This window comes from Chaetodon auriga, chromosome 23, assembly GCF_051107435.1.
Source record: "Chaetodon auriga isolate fChaAug3 chromosome 23, fChaAug3.hap1, whole genome shotgun sequence".
In the NCBI taxonomy this organism is placed as follows: domain Eukaryota; kingdom Metazoa; phylum Chordata; class Actinopteri; order Chaetodontiformes; family Chaetodontidae; genus Chaetodon; species Chaetodon auriga.
The window spans coordinates 15908232-15928417 of NC_135096.1; the positions used below are offsets into that span (position 1 = coordinate 15908232).

Genomic DNA, 20186 nt, shown 5'->3' on the forward strand with positions numbered 1-20186 from the left:
TGATAAACCTGAGACGCTTCGATCATTTCACGTAATCCATAATCGTCCGAACGAAGGAGAAATCCTTTCCTTGGACTGACAAGTGTGCTGCAGTCTGAGTCCATAAACACCTGTTGGCTGTCCACGAAAATCCCATTAAAGTTTGACTTGCCAAATGACAGAGTGAGAGCCTTGAGAGGAAGAGGCTGATGGAGAGAACAGAGAAAGAGAGGTGAAGGATGGAGAGTTGAGGAGTCGAGCATCCTGCTGTCTCTCAGTCAGGAGGATGAATGGAAAGCCTGCCTCTCAGCCTCCTTTTATATTCTCTCTTCCCCTGCTGCCTCGCCTTGGCTTTTACCCTGGCTTCAATATGTGTGTGTGTGTGTGTGTGTGTGTGTGTGTGTGTGTGTGTGTGTGTGTGTGTAGTGTGCATGTGTGGAGAAAGACCTCTTTCAGAGCAGCAGGAATATATTATAACCCAAACAAAAGGAGCCAGCTTATTGTTTATGAATTACTAGCCTTCCAAAGGCAACAAAGGGCCCTATTTTCATAGAAAACTCCATTTTCATTTCAGCTCCATTTGATTACCAGAGCAAAGACAATAAAAAAAGGCCTCTCTGGTCACAACGTCCCAAAGGGATTCATTCCTCCTTCACTCGCTCATTCAGCGCCACTGAAAAGGTTTCTTTATTGCTTTCTTTTCAGGACCGACATCAAATGGGCTTTTAGGAGTAAACCAATGACAAAAAATTATTGCTTGGCTATTTTGTACAATAACAGGGCCGGGGGAAGAGAGGAGTCCTGTGTTGTCTTTGTCATCTTTCTTTCCCTTTCCTTTCTCTCCTTTCTGCTATTGGAGAGGAAAATTGCAGAGGCTGGAAATTAATGGCAAGGCTTTGAAGAGAAAGAGAGAGGGAAGAGAAAGAGAGAGGGAAGAGGGAGACACAATGCAACAATACGAGTCAAATCTAAATTATCGCTCGCTATTGAAAACAGCGAAGAGACAGACGGGTACTGTACGGCTCCAGAGGAGTTCGGATGTGTGTGTGTGCGCGTGATGGGACTACCTTTCACCAAACAGAGACACCTGTTGGTTCCAGGGCCAAAAACAATACAACCCCAGTGACTCGCTGTCATTTCATCCACAATGGAGCTGTCGATCGTGTGCCTGTGTGTGTGTGTGTGTGTGTGTGTGTGTGTGTGTCCCATTTGCAGACCTCTAAGTGAGCGCCGAGATGCCCGCAGAAATAACGATCGGTTCACTACACCATCAAACTTTGGCTCGTACTTTTGTTTAAGTCAAACATTTTGCACTCAAGGAAGCATCTCAAGGCCAAGTTTATCTTTAAGCTCCACAAATGAACTAAGCTTCCCCTTCATTTAGTCTGAGCATGCATGTATTCTGGCTGCTTGAAAGACGAAATGAGAAAATCTCACACCAACGACTGAAAAGCTGAATTAATAAGCAATAAAACACACCGATGAAAACACTGAGTGAAGAAATATAGATGAGGGACTGCAACAAGACAAAAGATACACGTATTAATATCATGTGTGAATCCATACAGATCGTATCACAGATAGTCTCACATCACACACCAGCTCACACTCAGGGTACGGTCGCACAGGCCTGAAATCAGCATGTGAGTAAATTTGTACCTTGGCTTCGCGTGGAGTTCAAGTTTGGTGATCTTTGCAACAAATTTCGAGCTATCCGGCACTTCTTCCAAAGAGCTAAATCATGTAATATTTTGCCAAAAATACATGGGATATATAATGATCCCACTATGTTGCACATATCATGAGCGATTACTTAACACATCTGCCAACTTTGAATGGATGTTCTGATCGTGTTTTGTTGTTTTTTGAGTTCGGAAAGGAAAAAAGATGAACATCACACGCTGACTGCAGAAGATTCTCTTTCATCTTTCGCTCTGCCTCCTGTTTTTGTCCTCTTGGATGAATATTTGGCTCGAGACAAAAGGTGAACTAATCAATTATTCCTCTTGCAGGGCCCTGGTGCTGTAGTGAAAAGCGTTGACATTTGAGCTTTCCAGACGACATCTGCAAATTTATATGCCTTCCATTGTGTGAGGCAGCCAGCCCTGTATCAAAGGCTGTAAAAGGCCTTGTCAATTTAGTAAGGACAACTCCACAAAGACTCCTTTCTCCTCTGTTGTTATAGGAATAATGCTTTTCACTGGTGTCCTGCCAAAACCTGTTGGCAATTTGGCATCGTGGTGTCACTGATTGCATTGATAACAGACATCTAATATGGACACATCAAACTGTCTGCAATACATTGTGAAACATCACAAACGTATGAGAGGTCATCAGATTCTACGGAAAACTTCTTGACAGCTTTACAATGAATACGCACTGCAGGTATCTCTCCTCCAACATTAGTAATTAATGTTGAAGTAAAATATCCACTAAAGCAAGTACAGCACCCAGCGGATAAGTATGGCTTGTTGTGACAACATATTGCTTCATCCAGCAGCTGCTTAACACAGACACGGTGCATCTTCTCCAACTGAACTGTGACCCATTGAAAAAACAAGGGCAAAAATGGAGCCAGTGACAACACTATATACAGTACTACACACCTCATACTCTGACACAACAACAACACAGATGTCCTGTACAGGAAGGGCCAAAGTCTCCTCTACCTGTGTCCTTTGGACACTGTTATGATTTACTATTACACAGTGGTCTGCTGGGGCTGTGGTAGCTCTGGGAGGGACAGAAAAAGACTGAACAAACTGGTTAGAAGAGCTGAGCTGGCTCTGTCCTGGAGGATGTTAGCCAGCCTGGGTCATGGACAACCCATCCCACCCACTGCATTAGACGGTGTGGGGCTAAAGCAGCTCCTTCAGCAACAGACCAAAAGACTGACACACCCTCATCCATATGATCGATATATGAAGGATTAAAGCTTTCAGTCCAGCAGTGAAAGCTCATGAGTCTTCAAACAAACAAAGCTACAATCACAACCAGAGACAACCAACAGGTGACTGAGCAGTCAATTAAAGCAAAGCAAGTGAAACACAGCCAGCCACGGCGGGACATTCAAACATCAGGAGAGGAGCTAGCACGCTGACAGACGGTGTTTCTCACTCACATTTGTTGTCCACTGTCCTTTCTTTGGTGTCCATCGATGTCGAACTGCATTTGCTGCTTTGACAGTCACTGTTTGTTGACAGAGGCCTTCATTTCGTCTCCCAGTCGCTGTTAGCCTAATAAGTCCGTCAATAGCATGTTAGCTAATATGTTTGACAACACGGGAAAACAACGTAAACATTAGCCAACTGTAATGTTTTCTTCTTACTTCGTCGTTGTCCGATCAAGAGTCCGACTTGCTTCACGTTTCAGGTTAATTTGCAGCGTCCGTCCACAGTATCGCCATTCCCACCTGACTATCGTACAGTTAAACAATTTTTTAATCAAGGTGCCAACTTTCACCTGGCGTCCCTTGGCTACAGTCCAAGGGTGTAATACCATTTTTGGCCACACACGCTGGTTGACATTTACTCGCCGTTATAACCGAGGGGGGCGCTGTTTCACCCAGCCCAGTGAAAGATGGAAGCGCGTTGTGAGTTTTTCCGGTGTTTTGTCATTGAGTCATAAACAAGTCTTGTAAACAAGCCTACACATTTAAAGAGCATTTTTATCTTACAGAAAATAAAACAGTATGAACAATGAGCCATTTTATTATAATTTTTAACATGAATTTTATTAGTTTTTCACTACTTCTGACCTGCAGGCACCACTTTGGGCAGCCCTGCACAGGAGGCACAAGATTCAAGTGTTTGATTCAACATTTTATTCACAGACAAATGGGTGAAATAAATAGAGGAGGGTGGGGAATGATTCCTGTCATAGTAACTACTGTAATCACCTTCATTACCATAACATTGGAACACACGTTACACTTACATCAGTTCAGTTAAATACATAAGTTAGAATTGACATACTGTATTACATGGCTTACTTGTAGGTGAAGGTTTTATGCCTAATAACTTCCACAAGGGAAATATTCTCCACAAGGCACGTCTCCTGACGCTCATGAGAAATATGCCGCTTTTCTGTACAAATCGTCTTTAGTGTGATCAACCAGGTCAAGTAAAAAATAAGTAGTGTTACAAATCAAAAGCAGTTTTTAAGAGTACAAACAGAATCACAAATATAAAAATAAGAAATCATTCTGCAGTAAGTTGCATTTTGACAGTACAAATCATAAAAAAACAAACATTTTCCAGTGTTGTATTGCTTGGACTTGAAAGAGAAAGAGCAGCGAGCTGACTCACTGTGAACATTTTTGTTTCGCTGCAAAAAAACTGAGGATGAACTAAAGAAGAAGCGTGATGCTATCCGTCTGTTTTCAGTGTTTGATCAACCAAACCAGCCTGGACAGACCTGCAGTCACCTCCTCTGTCTGCTTCTGGACACCCTGCAGCTGCTACCAGTGTGACGATTGTGCATACTGTATTAAAAATGTAATATAAACTCAAAATGCTATTGAGAATCCAGACTGTTAGACGATCACATCATGTTTTTTTTTCCCGATAATGTGTTTTATGTTGTGCTGATTTATGTAGTGAGCTGCATTTAACATGCATGAGGAGTTTTTATTGTATTTATATTACTGTATGCACATATCGTATTATGCACAGCTACAAGGCGGGACAACATATATTTAATGTATCTGATTGTATCTCAGCTCGCACTTTAACCCGTAAGTGAAAAATAACGTGCTGCAAAAAGTGGTGACAGCAGGTTTAAAAAAAGTTAAACATAAATAAAGCTCAACTTACTGATTCTGTGAAGGGTTCAGAACTGCCAAACGTGCACACAATGACATTATTCCAAGTGCCGAAGCAGAAGGATATTTGTGGGCAGTGTGACTTTCAGCAGCAGCTCCGTTGTTAGAGTTTTTAGAGCTCTGCAAGATGCACGTTTTTCCAAATGAACCGTGACTTTGCAGCAGTAGTGTGTTTGTTATCTGCACATATTTTAACAGTAGAAATGTAGATTTGGGCTGACGCATAATTAAACTCACACACTTTAAATATTGCTTGGCTTAAAGTTATTCTGGAGCTGAAAGATGAAACTCCCTGATGGTGAAGCTCATTCCTGAGAAAATCTCCCTCCAGCGTCCTTTTAATGACACAATGATTTTCCACTGACTACATATTTTTCAGATGTGTTGTTTTTCATTTGATATGCTCACATATTATCATCTGCCCTTCAGTTAATTAAAGCAGATAAGTCATGAAAAGCCAATTTATCTTTCACTTTAGCCACCAAACAATCATTTGCATGCAGAAGCGGAAGAACAGTCTCAGTAGAACTTTGAAAACTTAGCATAATACAAAAAATATTACACTATTAGAAATAATCCAAATAATTACTGGCCAGAAATGTACATATCCCATGATGCACTGCAGCAGATCGATGGAATAACATGGCGGTCTGCTGCAACATGTGAAGCTGCAGTCATTTTTCCACCTTTCATCTCATCCTGCAGAACACGAGATCACTTCTAAGTGCTGGTAGGTTTAGGTTTAGTTTAAGACGCAGTGACTGAGAGCCCTACTGCACTTTGAATTTGACATAACAAATAAACCAGCATTGTAGGTTGTTGGTCTGTGAATCAATAATATGTGTTATAAAATGCAGTTATAAAAGATTTTCACTTTCATAATAATACGACGATTTGACATTTGAAATTGAAAGAACATTGCAGCTAATGGAAAAAAGTCAAGTTTCAGTGAGGACTTTCATTCACATACCACTCTGATATCGCTCTGAAATACAGTATATAAACCCACGTGGCGTTCCTATTCATGCACCAGGCCAGTCAATAAAACACCGACCTTGCATTGGTGACATTTCTGCCTTAATGTGAATAAGCACAGGGAGGAATGAAAGCAAAACACGCAGGTAAATGAGAAAGAGTGATTTGTTTGTCAGCGCTCCAAAGAAGGCAAAAGAAAGAAAAGAAAAAAGGAGCATGACAGGAAGTGATGTCATCACGCCTACCAGGTAATTTGGTTTCACAGCTTTAAGGTCAGTTGGGATGGCTTTGCTGATGGCTGGCAGGCATTTACTCTTGGTCCACAGTTTGGTACACAGGTCACTGTGAAGGTCGACGCAAGGGAGAACGGTGAAGACATGTTGAATGGCGGCATGAAGTGTTGGCAGCTTCTGTCCAAACAGGTCGGACAGCAGTCATTTTGGTCGTTTAAAAGTCAGGAATTGGTCTCATCCACGATGATCAGACACATATTGATCTCAGAGGTTAGTCTCATCCCAGGTTGGGTCGTTCATGTTCTTCAGAACTCTCCTGACAATCCTCTCCAGCTCTTTCCTCGCTCGCTGCTCCTCCTCCAGTGTCCTCCTCATCCTCTTGTTGTCCTGGAGGAGTGAGACAAACACAGAAGGGAAAGGAGAGTTTTTTTAGGTGGGACATTTATATTGGAAATTGATCATACTGAGGAGTCTGTGTTGGTAATACATTTAAAAAACTGCACACTCACCTGTTTGAGTTCCTGCACCTCATCTTTCAGACTGTACACAGTGTCCACCAGACTCCTGCAGGAACAGAACACAGAGTCTCTGTAACTTGTTTCAACATTTCATCATTTTCTTTGTCACCACTATCTGAGCCAAACGATCTGTTTGTGCACTTTAAGTATGCTGTACAGCACAAAGAAACACAGTCCTTCATCTCTCCTTTCTTACCTCTCCTCCACCACAGTTTGTCCATTGCTCTTGGTCTCCTCCACTATGATCTTCTCCTCCTCTGGGAACAACATGTGTACGTCCTTTCTGCTGGAGCCTGAGTGAACAATGACGCAGTCTAAGTTATGATCTCAAACACATACACCTGCACACAAACATAGAATTCAGAGAGGACGACATTACAGAGAGGCGTGGGTGCTAATGGGGTGCCTTACAAACTACAAGTGACCAAACACCAGACGCTGTCACTGATGTGAAGAGTGGACCAAGAGCAGGTGCACAAAGTAACTGCACTTTTCTTCATCATTACACGTGCCATTGCATGGATCAGTCGCTCTCTTGCTCAATGTGCCCACCAACTGTACTGTTATCGTATTGGTGCACTTGCTTGTTTTGTTTGCATGCAGCTAAACACACACATGATACAGACTATACTACTGGGTACACTCATGGAAACGCACACAAATACAAATACTAAGTATGCAAACCACACAGGGGACAAAAACACAGACGTACACACAGCAGGTGAAAGGTTGAGGACCACATATAGAATACACATCTATCCTGGTTGTACGCTAGCCCGTTCGCTAGCATGTCAGTGGGTTGCAACACCGATATCTTACGAGAAAACGAGGCAGTCCTGTAACTACTTGCGGTCCAGATACTGTCATAATCCGAGTCCTCTGATTGGTCAGAACAAGGCAGGTTGCCGGGGAAACCAGCGACGGTGAGGCTGGTGTCAGCGAGCACATGATTGTGCATGAGGTCAGTCCCTTGCCAGGCTGTACCGTGAAGTAACCAGCAATAGACAGAGGTTGAACAAACCAAATTGAACGTTGGAAGGATGAGGGGGGAGAAAAAACCATATCGTAGTTGTGGATAAAAACATAGAGATTTGAACCAACGAGAAATAAAAGGAAAGGGTTCATGTGGGATGAGTCGAATTAAATTTAAAGGAACAGGAGTATGATGATGAAACCAAACAACAGCGTACGGAGAAACAGTTGATGAAAAATGTTTGGAGGAAGAGGAAGCAGAGGAACAAGAAAGGAAAGAGAGAAACATTGTTAGAGCTGACAGCAGAGAACAAACAGCGGTTAGCAATCACACAGCTGGAAGTGAGCATGCGAATGTGTGTGTGTGTGTGTGTGAACTCACTGGAGTTGAGAGTCTGTCGTGTCTTGGCGCTGGTGCAGTAGGCCTCGATCACTTTCAGGATCTGAGCGTCCTCCTCCAGAGCTGCTGTACCTGAGAGACGAGGGCCGGGCAGACGGACAGGTGAGAAGGTGGAGATAAGATAGCAAATGTTCTGGTTTTTAATGGTTGAATTTGATGAAAATATATAAAATCAAATTCTTTTTTTTGGGGCTGTGATGGAATGAACCAGTTGCTGTGAAGTGAAGCAAATGTTACCAGATGGAATAAACTTTATTCAGACCAATAATCTTAAAAAAATTAAAGACAGATGATGAACTCGCCCACTTTTTTTAACCTGACTTTAAAACTGTGTAAAGGCAATCGAGATACCTGTGCATTCATCAGACAATGAAATTGACCAAGGATCTGCACAGTTACTTTTTCTGACAGTGAAGTCCTCTTCTGACGGTTTCCTCTCTGGCTTCCTCTTGGGGAGCAGCTTCTTCATGTTCTTAGGACTCTTGCTCATGTCCTAAAAACAAAGGAACAGGTACTGTGTATGAGCAGCCGTTCCAAACCCACTTTTAAAGTATAAGTATGGTCTTGTAGTATGCCGGTGTACAGCACCTCCTTCTGGCAGAGAGCGGCCGAGGGCCGGAGTGGAGGCGCAGGGCGAAGGCAGCTCAGGCTCCAGGGTTTGGGGGTACTCGGTGGCTCCAGGGGTCCCCACATTGGGCTGCTGCTGTGGGATGTTCCATAAGAAGAGGGGTGGGGAAGGGTGTGGTAGGTGTGTCCAACGCTGCCTCCACGAGACTCTGAGTGTCTGGAGGGAGTGATGGGGTGAGAGGGCAACTGGGAGAGGCAGAGGAGGTGGGTGAAGCAAAAAAAGAGAGACAGTTACTGCATGAGGGTGGGAAATTGGATGAGGATCAACTGACTAACTGCTTAATTGACTTATTCGTTAGAAAGCCTGGAGACTTACTGTGTGACAGACGGACTGAGGCTTGTGCGAGTGTGTGTGCGCGGCCGAGGTGTGTGTGTGCTTGGTGAGAAGGTCCAGCCAGTCCTGTAGATCGTGCTGACTGTTACACGCCACCTGCATGCGCTCACACTGGCCACCTGCACGACAACACACACAAAACCAAAAGTATAAATGTGCACACAAACACTCAGCTGTTCCATGTGGTCCAAAGGTATATAAGGGCAAGCTTTCACACACTTCAATTGACCATTAATGATTTCTATTTTACAGGAAGCTAACGATTTCCTGCTATAAAACCTTGGAACAACACACAGAGAAAGCATATTGACGTTACATTACAGTATAAAGGAGTGCAAACGTAAGCTCAATCAATGGGAACCTGCAAGTGATTATCAAATTCCAGCTCAATGAAATGAGAAAGGTCGACTAGCCAATGAGAGCGAGGGCTGACCGGATATTTCGAAAGCATTCTTCAGGGTTTCTCCATCTTCTATCCTGGAGATGAGCATCCCTGACAGAGGCATCCTCCCCTGCAGAGACACACACATGCACATTTGCTGATGCTGATAGTGTGAGTGTGTTTCTCTGTACAGGAGTGGAAATCAAGCATCCTTACACCGAGATCAAGACTCACCTGATAGATGAATCCACTCATCCTCAGGCTGGCGGAGAGCATGAGCAGAGTGTGAGGGAAGAGGACGAGGTAGCGTTCGTTTGACTCCTGAAAAACAAACAAAGGGCCTTTAAGAAGTGCGTCTTCAGAGAGGGAGGATCTCAGGTGTTTGGAGGCTGTGATGAGTACCTGACAGTTCTGCGTGTGGACTGTGACCTGGGACATGTGCAGAACAGGGCCAAGGGTTCTGATGTCATCCCCTTCCCAGTTTCTGATTGGCTCTGTTAAAATCTGCAACTCCAGGTCCTTCTTCTTCCTCACCTCCTGACACTGAGCCTGAGCACACACAGAAGCATTCAGCGGCACACAGATGCACACCAACTCTGTCTTAACCAACATGATTCAACTCTTAACTCACTGCAAGGCTTTTGAAGGTCATCATGCAGGTGTGGAGGTCAGCTCTGTCAGGGTGCTGGTCCTGAAACAACCCAAAGGAGAAATTATACCGAAACAAGCTTCTTGTTTAGAAGAAAAATAATGTTATGTTACTGAACATCCGTCTGAATCAAAGAGAGAGAAAGGACAGGCTGAAGCTCACCTCCATGTGTCTCTCCAGTTCTTTCAGCAGGGTCGGGTATCTCTCCAGTCTGGTGAAGGGTTTGCTCAGGCTGGTGGTCAGAGTCAGGATCCCAGGAGTGGACGCCCCCTTCGACTCCATGAACTCCCCAAGTTCCTCACTGTGGTGCCCACACAGACACACATGTTCACACACTTTTGGAACAAAGTTTGTCTTTGCTTTGTGGTTTAAAGACAGTATGTCTCCGACTGTACCCGTGTTGTGTGAGCACGTTGACAGCAGATGGGTGGTTGGAGCAGTAGGCCACATAGATGATCTTAATCTGGGGCATCAGACTCAGGAAGAAGCCCCCAATTCTCTGCTGGCTCTCTGGGAGTCTACACACACAAGTCACACATTAGACTGGATAACACTGCCACTGCTGGCATTTAATCACATAAATAATTGAATGGATGATTATGGGACATCAGAGAGTCCTCGTGAATTTAAAATTTAAAAATAATTTGGTGACTAACATTTAATAATTAATCTCACCAATCAAATGAACAAACCAAATCAGTTGTATTTTTTTTTGATGCTGCATCTCAGACAAACAGACAGTTACTTCAGTCTGCCACTAGGTGTCTCTGTTGCTTCAATAACTGCCTGCACTCTTGCCAACGTCAGCTCTGAGCTGCTGTCGGTTTGAGAGTGAAGCTGGAGGAAGTATTTTTAGTTCAACAGGATGTTAGCATGAGCTGTTCATCTGGTTTTGTGCAGGTTTCAGAGAGCCAAATGAGAAACTTCGAAAGTTTAACTCATTTTATACTGAACTTACACATATATCCCCATGAGATTACAGCCATGCATGACGAGAAAAGCCTTTTTTAGCCAGTTACTGATGTGACACCATCGTTTGACTAGCTTATAACACAGACAGAAGGAGCTCTGTGCACTGACTTTGTGTGCTCCTCCAAGGACTGAACCAACATCTGCTGGAAGGTCGAGATCTCCTCCAGATTTCCCTGAATGTGAGTGATGTCATTATTGCTGAGTCTGCAAAACAGAGGAGAGGCGAGGAGAGGAGAGGAGAGGAGAGGAGAGGAGAAGAGGGGAGAGGAGAGGAGACATTCATAATTAATATATATGCATGTAATATATGTACAAAACGGGATACAGTACATGTGGTACTACATATAACATCCAGTACGCATGTATGAATTTGCGTGTGATACAGTACATGTGTGTTCTCACATCCTGGTACTCGAGTGTGTCCACCACGACCTCTAAAATCAGACTCTGTTGAATAAAACACCATGAAAGTGTAAAAATAACTCCACCTGTCTGTGGTATGAAGTGAGCGCAGGTACGAGCCCAGGAGACTCTGCAGCTCCCTCGAATATTCACTCTCTGCTTCCAGGATGTTTTGTAGGACCTGACGGAGACACGACCCACACACACACACACACACACACACACACACACACACACACTGTGAGTAATATAAAGTCATGAGAAAGGATGCGAGAGCTTTTGCCCATCCCTGTTCCTACAACATCTATCTTCTATGTTTATAGAAGTCATCTATATTTCAGCTTCTCCAAAGTGACGATTGCTGCTTTTCTTCTTCGTTGTGAACTAAATCTCCACACGCTAATCTCTCCAACATCAGATCCCTCTCAGGAATGCGCTTTCTGCTCACGAACTGTTGCACTGTAGACGAGCAACACGTGCCTCCCCTCAGCCCTGCTGCTGGGAAAAACTGAACTGCAGGTGAAGCATCTCTAAGTGTTGATCTATAATAAATATTCCATTAAACTGATGTGTGAGAGGACGGGCTGAGGATGCACTGAGAACAGGACTGTGGTGAAAACACTGGTATTTTCAAACTTCAACAGAAACACGCCCAAAGCCTTGATCCTCAACTTACACAAGCTTCTGTTCTAAAGCTTTTTGGGAGCCTCCATTAGAGGAAAAACTGGCCTTATTCATAACTTCTTTTTGCATTTCCGTGTGGGAACAGCTTTGACTTCAGGCAGGGTCTGAGAGTGAGTGTGTGAGACTCAGATACCCCAACCAAAGACGGACCGACTAGACAGGCTGTTGGAGCTTGATGCATTATTGAAACACACACAAACACTCAGCAGAAGCCGACCCTGGGGCAAGGCTGCCCCAGAAACCACTGGGATGGAAGAAATAACCTACATTACATCTGCTGAACTCACACACACACACAAGTGCAGGGGTGCCATGCAGCTCCACAAATGATCACATGCTCATATACACACAGACACGGCTACACAACCATTAATTGGATTAATGGATTAGATGGAAAATGATTGATTGTAACAGTCCACAAACACATTAAGCATGAGCTCAGTTCACCCCAGCAGGCTGAGCTTCACGCTGTAACGGTCAGATAGAAGACAGACACACACAGGAGCCGCCACATCTGCATAATTCACACTGTTATCAGTGCATTTTTTAGCTTTTTTAAGTCCTAATTCACAGTCAAAGTGGGAAACTAAACCTAAACTATTCTGGTGGAAGAGAGTTTTTCTTCCTCTTTCCGTGACTGTTTGAACATCTGGTCATCATGAAAGAATGAGGTTGAACACAGACGCAGAGTTTCTTGATGCTCACCACGTTGTAGTAGGTCTTACTGATGATAGTGGTGTCAAAGCCTTTGGGGGGGCTTTTGAGGGTCCCAGACTTTGGCTTGTCTAATGTCTTTTCTAGAAAGCAAGAAAGAGAGAAGAATTTAAGGACCAGAGGGACACAAGAGGAAGGGATAGTGATGACACTTCACATTGTACAGTGGCACTACAGCTGACATCGCTGTAAGAAAGGCAAAGCTGCGACCATACGTTCGACAAAATGTAGGACAACCGATGACTGACAGCCTCGATTCACTGACTGCACAATGTCCCGTCATTGCCATGTCCCGGTTATTGTTTTTCAGCATTGCTCAGCCAATAATAACGCATGTTGTCACATCCTCCAGCTCTCCATTGTTCTTTGCAGACGGCGTAATGTAAAGCTGGAAGACCAATCAGCATTTTCTTTATAATGAGACGCTTTTTGTTCTTTTTGTACTGATTAGAGGAAGTAAAGAGCTACTTAAACTACTAATCATGGAGCAGAAACAAAGGAAGGTCCAAAACGCCTATATAACCTGTAGTTATGTGCATTTCACGTGTGAGGAGTCTTCATGATTCTGACCAAACCTCAGTCTGAATATCACTGATTTGTGTCAGTAGGCGTTGAATACAGCCATGTGCAGCCTCCATCTACCTCCACCGATCTCTCATATCAAACTCCCACCGGCCAGTTCGCTGTAATCATGGTCCTTGTTTTCTGCTGTAACCTTTAGGTCAGGAAGTTCCTTTGCAGCAGCTCTGGAACTTCCTGTCTTTGTGCGCTTGCAGGGCTTCCTTCCTTTGTCCCTGCCTTCCCTCCTCAGAAAGCAACACAACACAATCAGGCAAACCACGAGGAGGCGTCTCCTGCGAGCACAGGAGGCCGCGTTAACAGCCTCGACGGTGCTCAGGATGAGGTCATGAATGCTAATTAACCCAGATGTTCAATAGATTTCTCAATTCCTGTCGATTTAGTCGTGGAAATCTTCACCTTCACCAAACTCAACCCTCTCAATTTAATACCTTCAGCCCTTACATGAAGTTATTAAAATCTTGAATCCCTCATTTCTACACTGTCTTCTGAAATCATGCCACAGCTAAAAGAGGTAGTCAGTCATTATCAGTGAAGAACAGACCTGCAGGAAGTCTGTTTGTCGCTGCTTTGACTAAATCTTGCAAATGTTGAAGAGCGGTGCAGAAGTTAGCTTAAGACTTTGTCCACACGGTTAAAAATGACTGACGCACAACGTCGGAGCTGCACCCACCGCTTCCTTTCAGCTCCCGTACGTAGTTGCTGGGGAACCACCCGGACTTGCCGTTGAACGAGCCTTCCCACCAGCCCCCCTCCTCCTGCCGGCTCACGCTGATGATGTCGCCCTTGGAGAAAGAGAGTTCGTCCTCATTGGTCTGCTGGAAGGGAAAGCGCGCCTTGACCAGCAGGAGGCCACACCCACTGCCCTCTGACATGTCCTGAGAAAAAGCAGAAGGGACAACACAGAGCGGAGTGAAGTACGTCAGTCTCTGAGTTTGCGTTTGCTGACTGTCACTCCTGTGAGATGTGTTGTTGTCCTCGTCATGGTAACTCACCAGGCTGCGGTACTGAGGCTGCAGCAGTTTTGAGGAGCGATTCTGAGTGTTCAGGGAGTCAAATGACTTGATCCTCAATGTGGAGGAGCGCGGCGCACACACGCTGTCTTCAGCAACACCTACAGCTGCACACAAGGCTTCAATTAACCATCTGAACTTCTATAGTACTTCAAATTCATTGTAAAGCCCAGGAAGGCTACTGTCAGGTGAACAAACATGCTAACACACACTGTAAACTCGGTACCTTCAGTAGCTTTATTAAGGGCGACCAAAGAGTTGAGGACCTTAGAGAAGTTCAGTCCCTGCAGGAGGTCGTTGACCTCAAAGGGCTAAAGGAGAAAAAATTGAATAAAGAAGAGAAAATACATTTCAGAAGAGCAATAAATCATAGTGGGGTTTGACATGCGAGGGAAGTGAAAACACGCACGCACACTCATGATAAATTCATAGAGCATGACATCGACGAGGACAGGAGGCCGTCCTGACATTTCCATGCATGTGTCTCACGCTGAGAAGTGGTGGCACATAGATGGAAAGGACTTAATAATAATCACAATCAAAACAACGACAAACGAGCTTTTCTAAACGGTGACGGTGCAGTTTTAGTGCTCAGTATAAATGGACTTCATGAAAATGAAGAACGAGTGCGTTCAGCCGGGGTTGACGCTCCGACTGCAGTCTGGAGCAGGATTACTCAAAGTCTGAGCCTCCCCTTGTAATCTCCCCATCACACACACACACACACACACACACACACACACACACACACACAGCCATAATGAAAATACCTCTGAAGCTCCTAATCTTGTGTATACCACACACTGACTAACTTCTCCATCGCCATGGCGTGAAGGTGGAGCAATCTGGGGCGTGAAAGTCAAAGCTGCAGCATCCTGATTTGGGACTTGGGACTGAATTTAACTTCACTTCCTTTTTTACACGCCGGGTCTCTTTAATGTAGTCCTGCTTTAAAGAATCCACTTGATCTAATTCATATAAAAACTCTGATTAGCAGTCAGTCCGGACCCCACAGTTAACACACACTTTCATCCCTCCCGCTGGCGTTGGGCCAAGATACAATGGCTTTCTATCCGCTGCTGCAGTAGAAATGTACCAGGTTGCATTTGCTGCTCTTTCCAGTACAATAATGCATCAATGGACGTGATCGATAATGAAATCTGACATTGAGAACCACATGTGGAATGTCAGCGTCACAGAGAGGCACTCAGAGAGGATCTCAGACCTCACTGATGGAGAAAGAGCACGTTTGATAATGAAACATTAGACAGCGCTTTCTTAGTTTTTGCACAATATGTTTGTTTATCATCATCATCATTAAGTTTAATAAAGAGCAGAATCTCCAGTCGGTGCAGCTCTGGTTGATGGTGCAGTCAGAGCTCATCCACAGTCACGCTGGCGTTTGTCACCCGCCCTGTAATCCTCGTCCATTGGACAGACAGCCTGGCTCGTCCTCGGCTTGTCCGACGACTGTCTGGGAGAATTACTACGCTGATGTCAGTCAGCCTGCGGGTAATGGAGGCCTTGGCTTCCAGCAACATGGCTGACATGCCTCTAATCAACCTGATTGGAAAATCCACTGAGCTGCCTGGCATGTTGCATTACATCAGCCCACCCTTCAGACTGCTTTAATGCCACCCCCTCACTGGGCTTTGAGGGATGTCAAAATAATTTTCCAAGTCTGGAGCAGAACCTTGTTACAGGTCCGCAGCGCAGGAGGCCTGTGTTGCATAATCTGCTCTTTTCCAACATGACTCCATGGCTTTTTCCATGGCGTAGATCAATAGTGTGTGTGAGTGAGTGCCTGGTGTCACTTTGTGCCACTCACCAGCCCTCTCTCCACACCCTCTGGGGGGGCAGGATACAACCTGGCTCGACCAAATGTTGTGCAAACACAGACACATGCACACACCCTAATCCCTGTTTTATTTTACCTCTGACAACAATCTAAATATATTCTCAATAAACGAGCCAAAAGCCAAACATTCTGCATGGATTCCAACATTTCCAGCGTTATATTTAAACTCTGCTGCGGTTGTGTGATCATCTATGCCACTGAAATGAACCAGAACTCATCCTCATGCAGCAAAGACACATTTAACCCTGCAGGTTTAAACACATTTGAGTTGGAGGTTTTACCACCAGTATCTCCGTTAATACCATGAATTCATTGTAAATAAAACAGTAGATGGTGTCCAGCTGATGTTATATGAGGTTATGCCCCCTTTTGTTTTATAAAAGCAAAGCTGTGCCACCTCCTAACCTGCCAATGCGAACGTTGCTCTTATGAGCGGCTTATTACTGATCCATGAGGACTTAGTACATGTTTTACTAACTTAAAGCCATGAGTCACAACTTTTAAACCCTTTATGGAGGGTGACTTATCAGAGGGTAGTCCTAGAAAAACTAGTCTGATGGATCATTGGAGGTCACCTGAGCATTTACCAATATATCAATGGGTTTAGATCAATGGAAAGAAAAAACAACCAATTCAATCAAAATATGCTGCTATCAACTCTACACAGACACAGAAATGTGTTTGAAGTCCTCATTATAGAAGGTATAGCTGAATCTTTCCCGCCACAGCCATATTGACTCATTAATCACACCTTTCCAGGTTGCTCGTGAGGGCGACTGCTGCTGTCACGTGACATAAATAGGAGTAACGGCTAATCATTAACAGTATAAAGCGGGTCGTCGCAGATAAACAGCAGCATATGAAAGTTTAAAACGCGGTTTAAGCAGTAAATAGACACGAGCCGATCTGTTTTCACGGCTCCAGACTGTGAAGCGCATTAATCAAATATATTATTGATACGTTAACTCACCTCCACACCGAAAGCCCCGCAGCCGTCAATGAACTCGGTAATGTTCCTCTGACACTCGCTGTCGCTCCTCGGTTCCTGGAAAAACTACACACAAAAAGTAACTGAATTAGCTCAAAATGCGAACAGGAAATATTAAAAAATCGTGTTTAAGGTTTTTCCCGCATGAAAACAGTCTTATTCCAGACGTTGCTGGTGCACTTGCCACTTGCTGCTAACAAGCATCAAGCTAGCTAATACCAGTACAACTTCCGGATTAAACTTTCATACTAAAGCGTTAATTAAGAGACGTTTTCATACATTTGTGTTCGAAATTGGTCCTTAGGCAAAAGTAACGTTAAGTATTTTTCCTCTGGAGTTAGTAGATACCGAGTATTTGTGTTCTAGTGCATCTTTATTTGTTTCAGTTACTTCTAAGGGGTCATTTTATTTTTTATCTTTCTAGCCCACATTAATTGTTATATCTGCCAAAAGCGCATTCAGAAAAACGTAATTAAAAGGCATATTTTATACAACTAGAAATAAAATCTGATGCCGTCACGAAAATGGACTAGATACGCCGAAGCTGTTCCTAGAGGAGGTGAAATAAATAAAGAGTGATCCATCGCTGCTGACACGTTTCATGCTTTTATTTTGAAAGAGGTGTTGCCTCAGTGTGAGTTGAGTTGTAGCTAACAGAGGCTACTTTGATAAAGATCTACAATCTCCCAGGGAAGTTGGATAAGCCAAAGGAGGATATGACGTATACAGGTCCATGGTTCGTTCTGTGTGTGTGTGTGTGTGTGTGTGTGTGTGTGTGTGTGTGTGTGTGTGTGTGTGTGTGAGAGAGAGAGAGAGAGAGAGAGTCAAATTCATATTTCATATTCAAATTACTGACATGTACAAAAACCTGCTGCATGAACCAGGTATGTTGAGCAGACAATAGGTAAAATAGGTAACAATAGGTAAAACAATAGGTTACAGTACTGTTACTGTAGTGTTGCTTCTGGTGATCAATGGACAAAGAGTACTAGTAGTACAGTGGTGAAATAGATGAATCTAGGTTGTAGTATGATAGTATTTCTATTAGCATTATTAGAATTGCAGCAATCCATGTTTAGAGCTTAATTTATGCAGGAACACAAAAAGAAAATCAATTCAAAGTGAGGATAAGACTACAAAGTAAAAAAACAAAAAAACAAAAAAAAAAAAAAGGACATTAACACACATTAACATCACAGTTACCTGCAGCCTGGGTTGTGAGGCAGTGGGTTTAAATGAAATATTACTACAGTTTAATATTTACAAGTGCCAACTCCTTTAACCTTTGATAGAAAAAAATAATTCTGCATATTCTCTTGTGAATAATTGTGACATTTTTGCCTCTTTAAACATTTTACTGTTCATCACTGCTTTTCTTCAGGATCCCTAAATTGCGTCGGACGTTCATCGGATATTTGAGTTTATATACATTGAATAACTGGATCCTGTTTTCCTCCACAGTCCTCTCTCCCTCCATCCACTTACTTTGTCCACCGTCCCGGGTCTGAGTCGCTCCAGCAGCCTGCACAGCACCGCTCCATCCTGCAGCGACGTCTGGAGAAACGCCTCTGGATCCGAGATGCTTTTCTTGGGAGACTCCAGGACCCCCAGCGTTATGAGCCAGGTTACCGTCTGCTCGGCCGAATTCATGTCGGGCTCTGTAATGTCATAAAACAGCAGCCGCACTCTTGTACGCTTTTTTCTACTTGTGGTCCGTCCAAAATGAGGCTGGGGGGTCACAGCTGCTTCGTTTGAACATTACAGATCGGCTGTTGTTCTAAAACAGAGACAAACAGACGGGAAAGAGACGCGGAGGTGCGTCCCTCCCTGAACAGCTCCTTATTGTCCCGCACTGCGCTCTCTGTCTGTCAGCGGATGTTGCCATCACCTTTGCGTGTGTCCACAACTGTGGCAGCAGCACCAGTGTCAAGGCAGGCAGTGTGAGACACCACTTCCTTTAACGGGTTTCAAATTAAAAGCATGTACTTAAAGCGCTGATGGGAGTTTTGTTCCTGAAGAAAAAAAAGAGAAACGTCAATGTTGATGTTCACTATTGATAATCTTCTTATTTTCTTAAACTAGTTTATATCATTATTTCTTTTTCTTTGCCTGCTATTCTTATTTTATGTCTTTTGGCAGCACAAAGGTCTGTGCAGCATGCCAATAAAACATATTGAAACTGAAATAACAGAAACGTAATTTAAATACTGGAATGACTGTTGGAAAACAATAGTGCCAAAGCATTAGTTAAGAAGGCTACAATAAAGGTCTATCAGTTAATTACAAAGGTAAACACAGTGTACATTATCATTCAGTCTGCAATCATAGTCAAATGAATCATATCTATATTTAAATGCATTGTGTTAATCACATTGTTTTAAGTTCTGTAAACCTGCCAATATGTATTTTGCAGCTATAAACACAGTTTGGTCGTCCTGTATTAATCTATCTACTCTTTTAAAACTTGTGTTTGAGTATTGTTTCCTGTTTCTGTCTGTGCAGATTCTCAGTCATCCGGTTCACGGTTATCCAAGGAGGTAGGGCAACTGGACTTGGTTGTAGGTAAATCTGATTTAAGTGCATTAAATTAATATAAAAAAATAGAAAGTTACGAATAATAAGCTTGTTTGAAATTGCATTAAAGACCATTTTCAGTTCCATGGGTTTGCAAAAACATTTTTTGTTGTGAAATTTGAAAAGGAAAAACAAAAGGAGCAGAGGAGGGTCTATTACTCAGGGCTACGATCCTAAAAATATCCAAACACAGATCTTAAAACAGACATGTTTAACTGCTTTTCTGCAAATCTAAACCAAAGACTTCAAAACATTCCAGAAATGATTGCTTTGTTTTTTTAACCAGCAGTAACTTTACTTTGAAGGCAAAACCATCTAACTTCCGTTTTAACCGTAGAGTTTGACACAGCTGACAGCAGCACATCACAGGACCGTCCCGTGGATAATCAGGCTGATTAAACCATGCATAAAGACAGACAATTAAATTACTGAATGGCTGTAAATGTGCTTCCTTATCCAGGAAGCTTCTCAGTGTTTTGGATAAATATGAGATTTCACCAGTGGTCCACTT

At 43.5% G+C, this 20186-nt stretch overlaps 2 protein-coding genes across 3 annotated transcripts in view; both read right to left on the reverse strand.

The window, feature by feature from the left end:
• The window catches only part of harbi1 (harbinger transposase derived 1), a 148754-nt gene that overhangs the window by 54738 nt on the left and 73830 nt on the right, over window positions 1-20186 (reverse strand). The window lies entirely within an intron of this gene.
• arhgef7b (Rho guanine nucleotide exchange factor (GEF) 7b) lies at window positions 3609-18914 on the reverse strand. 2 transcript variants are annotated; one of them, XM_076723169.1, is made up of 22 exons: window positions 18587-18914; window positions 17084-17167; window positions 14482-14566; window positions 14238-14362; window positions 13916-14120; window positions 12655-12746; window positions 11352-11446; window positions 10972-11067; window positions 10287-10409; window positions 10054-10192; window positions 9874-9933; window positions 9645-9791; window positions 9477-9563; window positions 9294-9372; window positions 8843-8979; window positions 8488-8712; window positions 8299-8392; window positions 7882-7971; window positions 7347-7505; window positions 6724-6820; window positions 6519-6573; window positions 3609-6396 (listed from the first exon to the last, which is right to left on the reverse strand). In XM_076723169.1, exons 1-22 carry the CDS (start codon window positions 18749-18751, stop codon window positions 6274-6276), a joined length of 2562 nt encoding a protein of 853 aa, XP_076579284.1. In that variant the 5' UTR covers window positions 18752-18914; the 3' UTR covers window positions 3609-6273. The 2 variants fall into 2 exon arrangements, with proteins under 2 accessions (XP_076579284.1, XP_076579285.1); XM_076723170.1 differs by lacking the exon at window positions 7347-7505 and having other exon boundaries at window positions 3610-6396.

Coding starts and splice junctions, on each gene's coding strand:
- arhgef7b (XM_076723169.1), bottom strand. CDS start 18,751: ATGAATTCGGCCGAGCAGACGGTAACCTGGCTCATAACGCTGGGGGTC. Junction 10,410..10,971: donor TCCTTGGAGGAGCACACAAA/GTCAGTGCACAG, acceptor TTGTGTGTGTAG/ACTCCCAGAGAGCCAGCAGA. Junction 6,821..7,346: donor CAGGACTGCCTCGTTTTCTC/GTAAGATATCGG, acceptor TTGTTCACTCAG/GCTCCAGCAGAAAGGACGTA.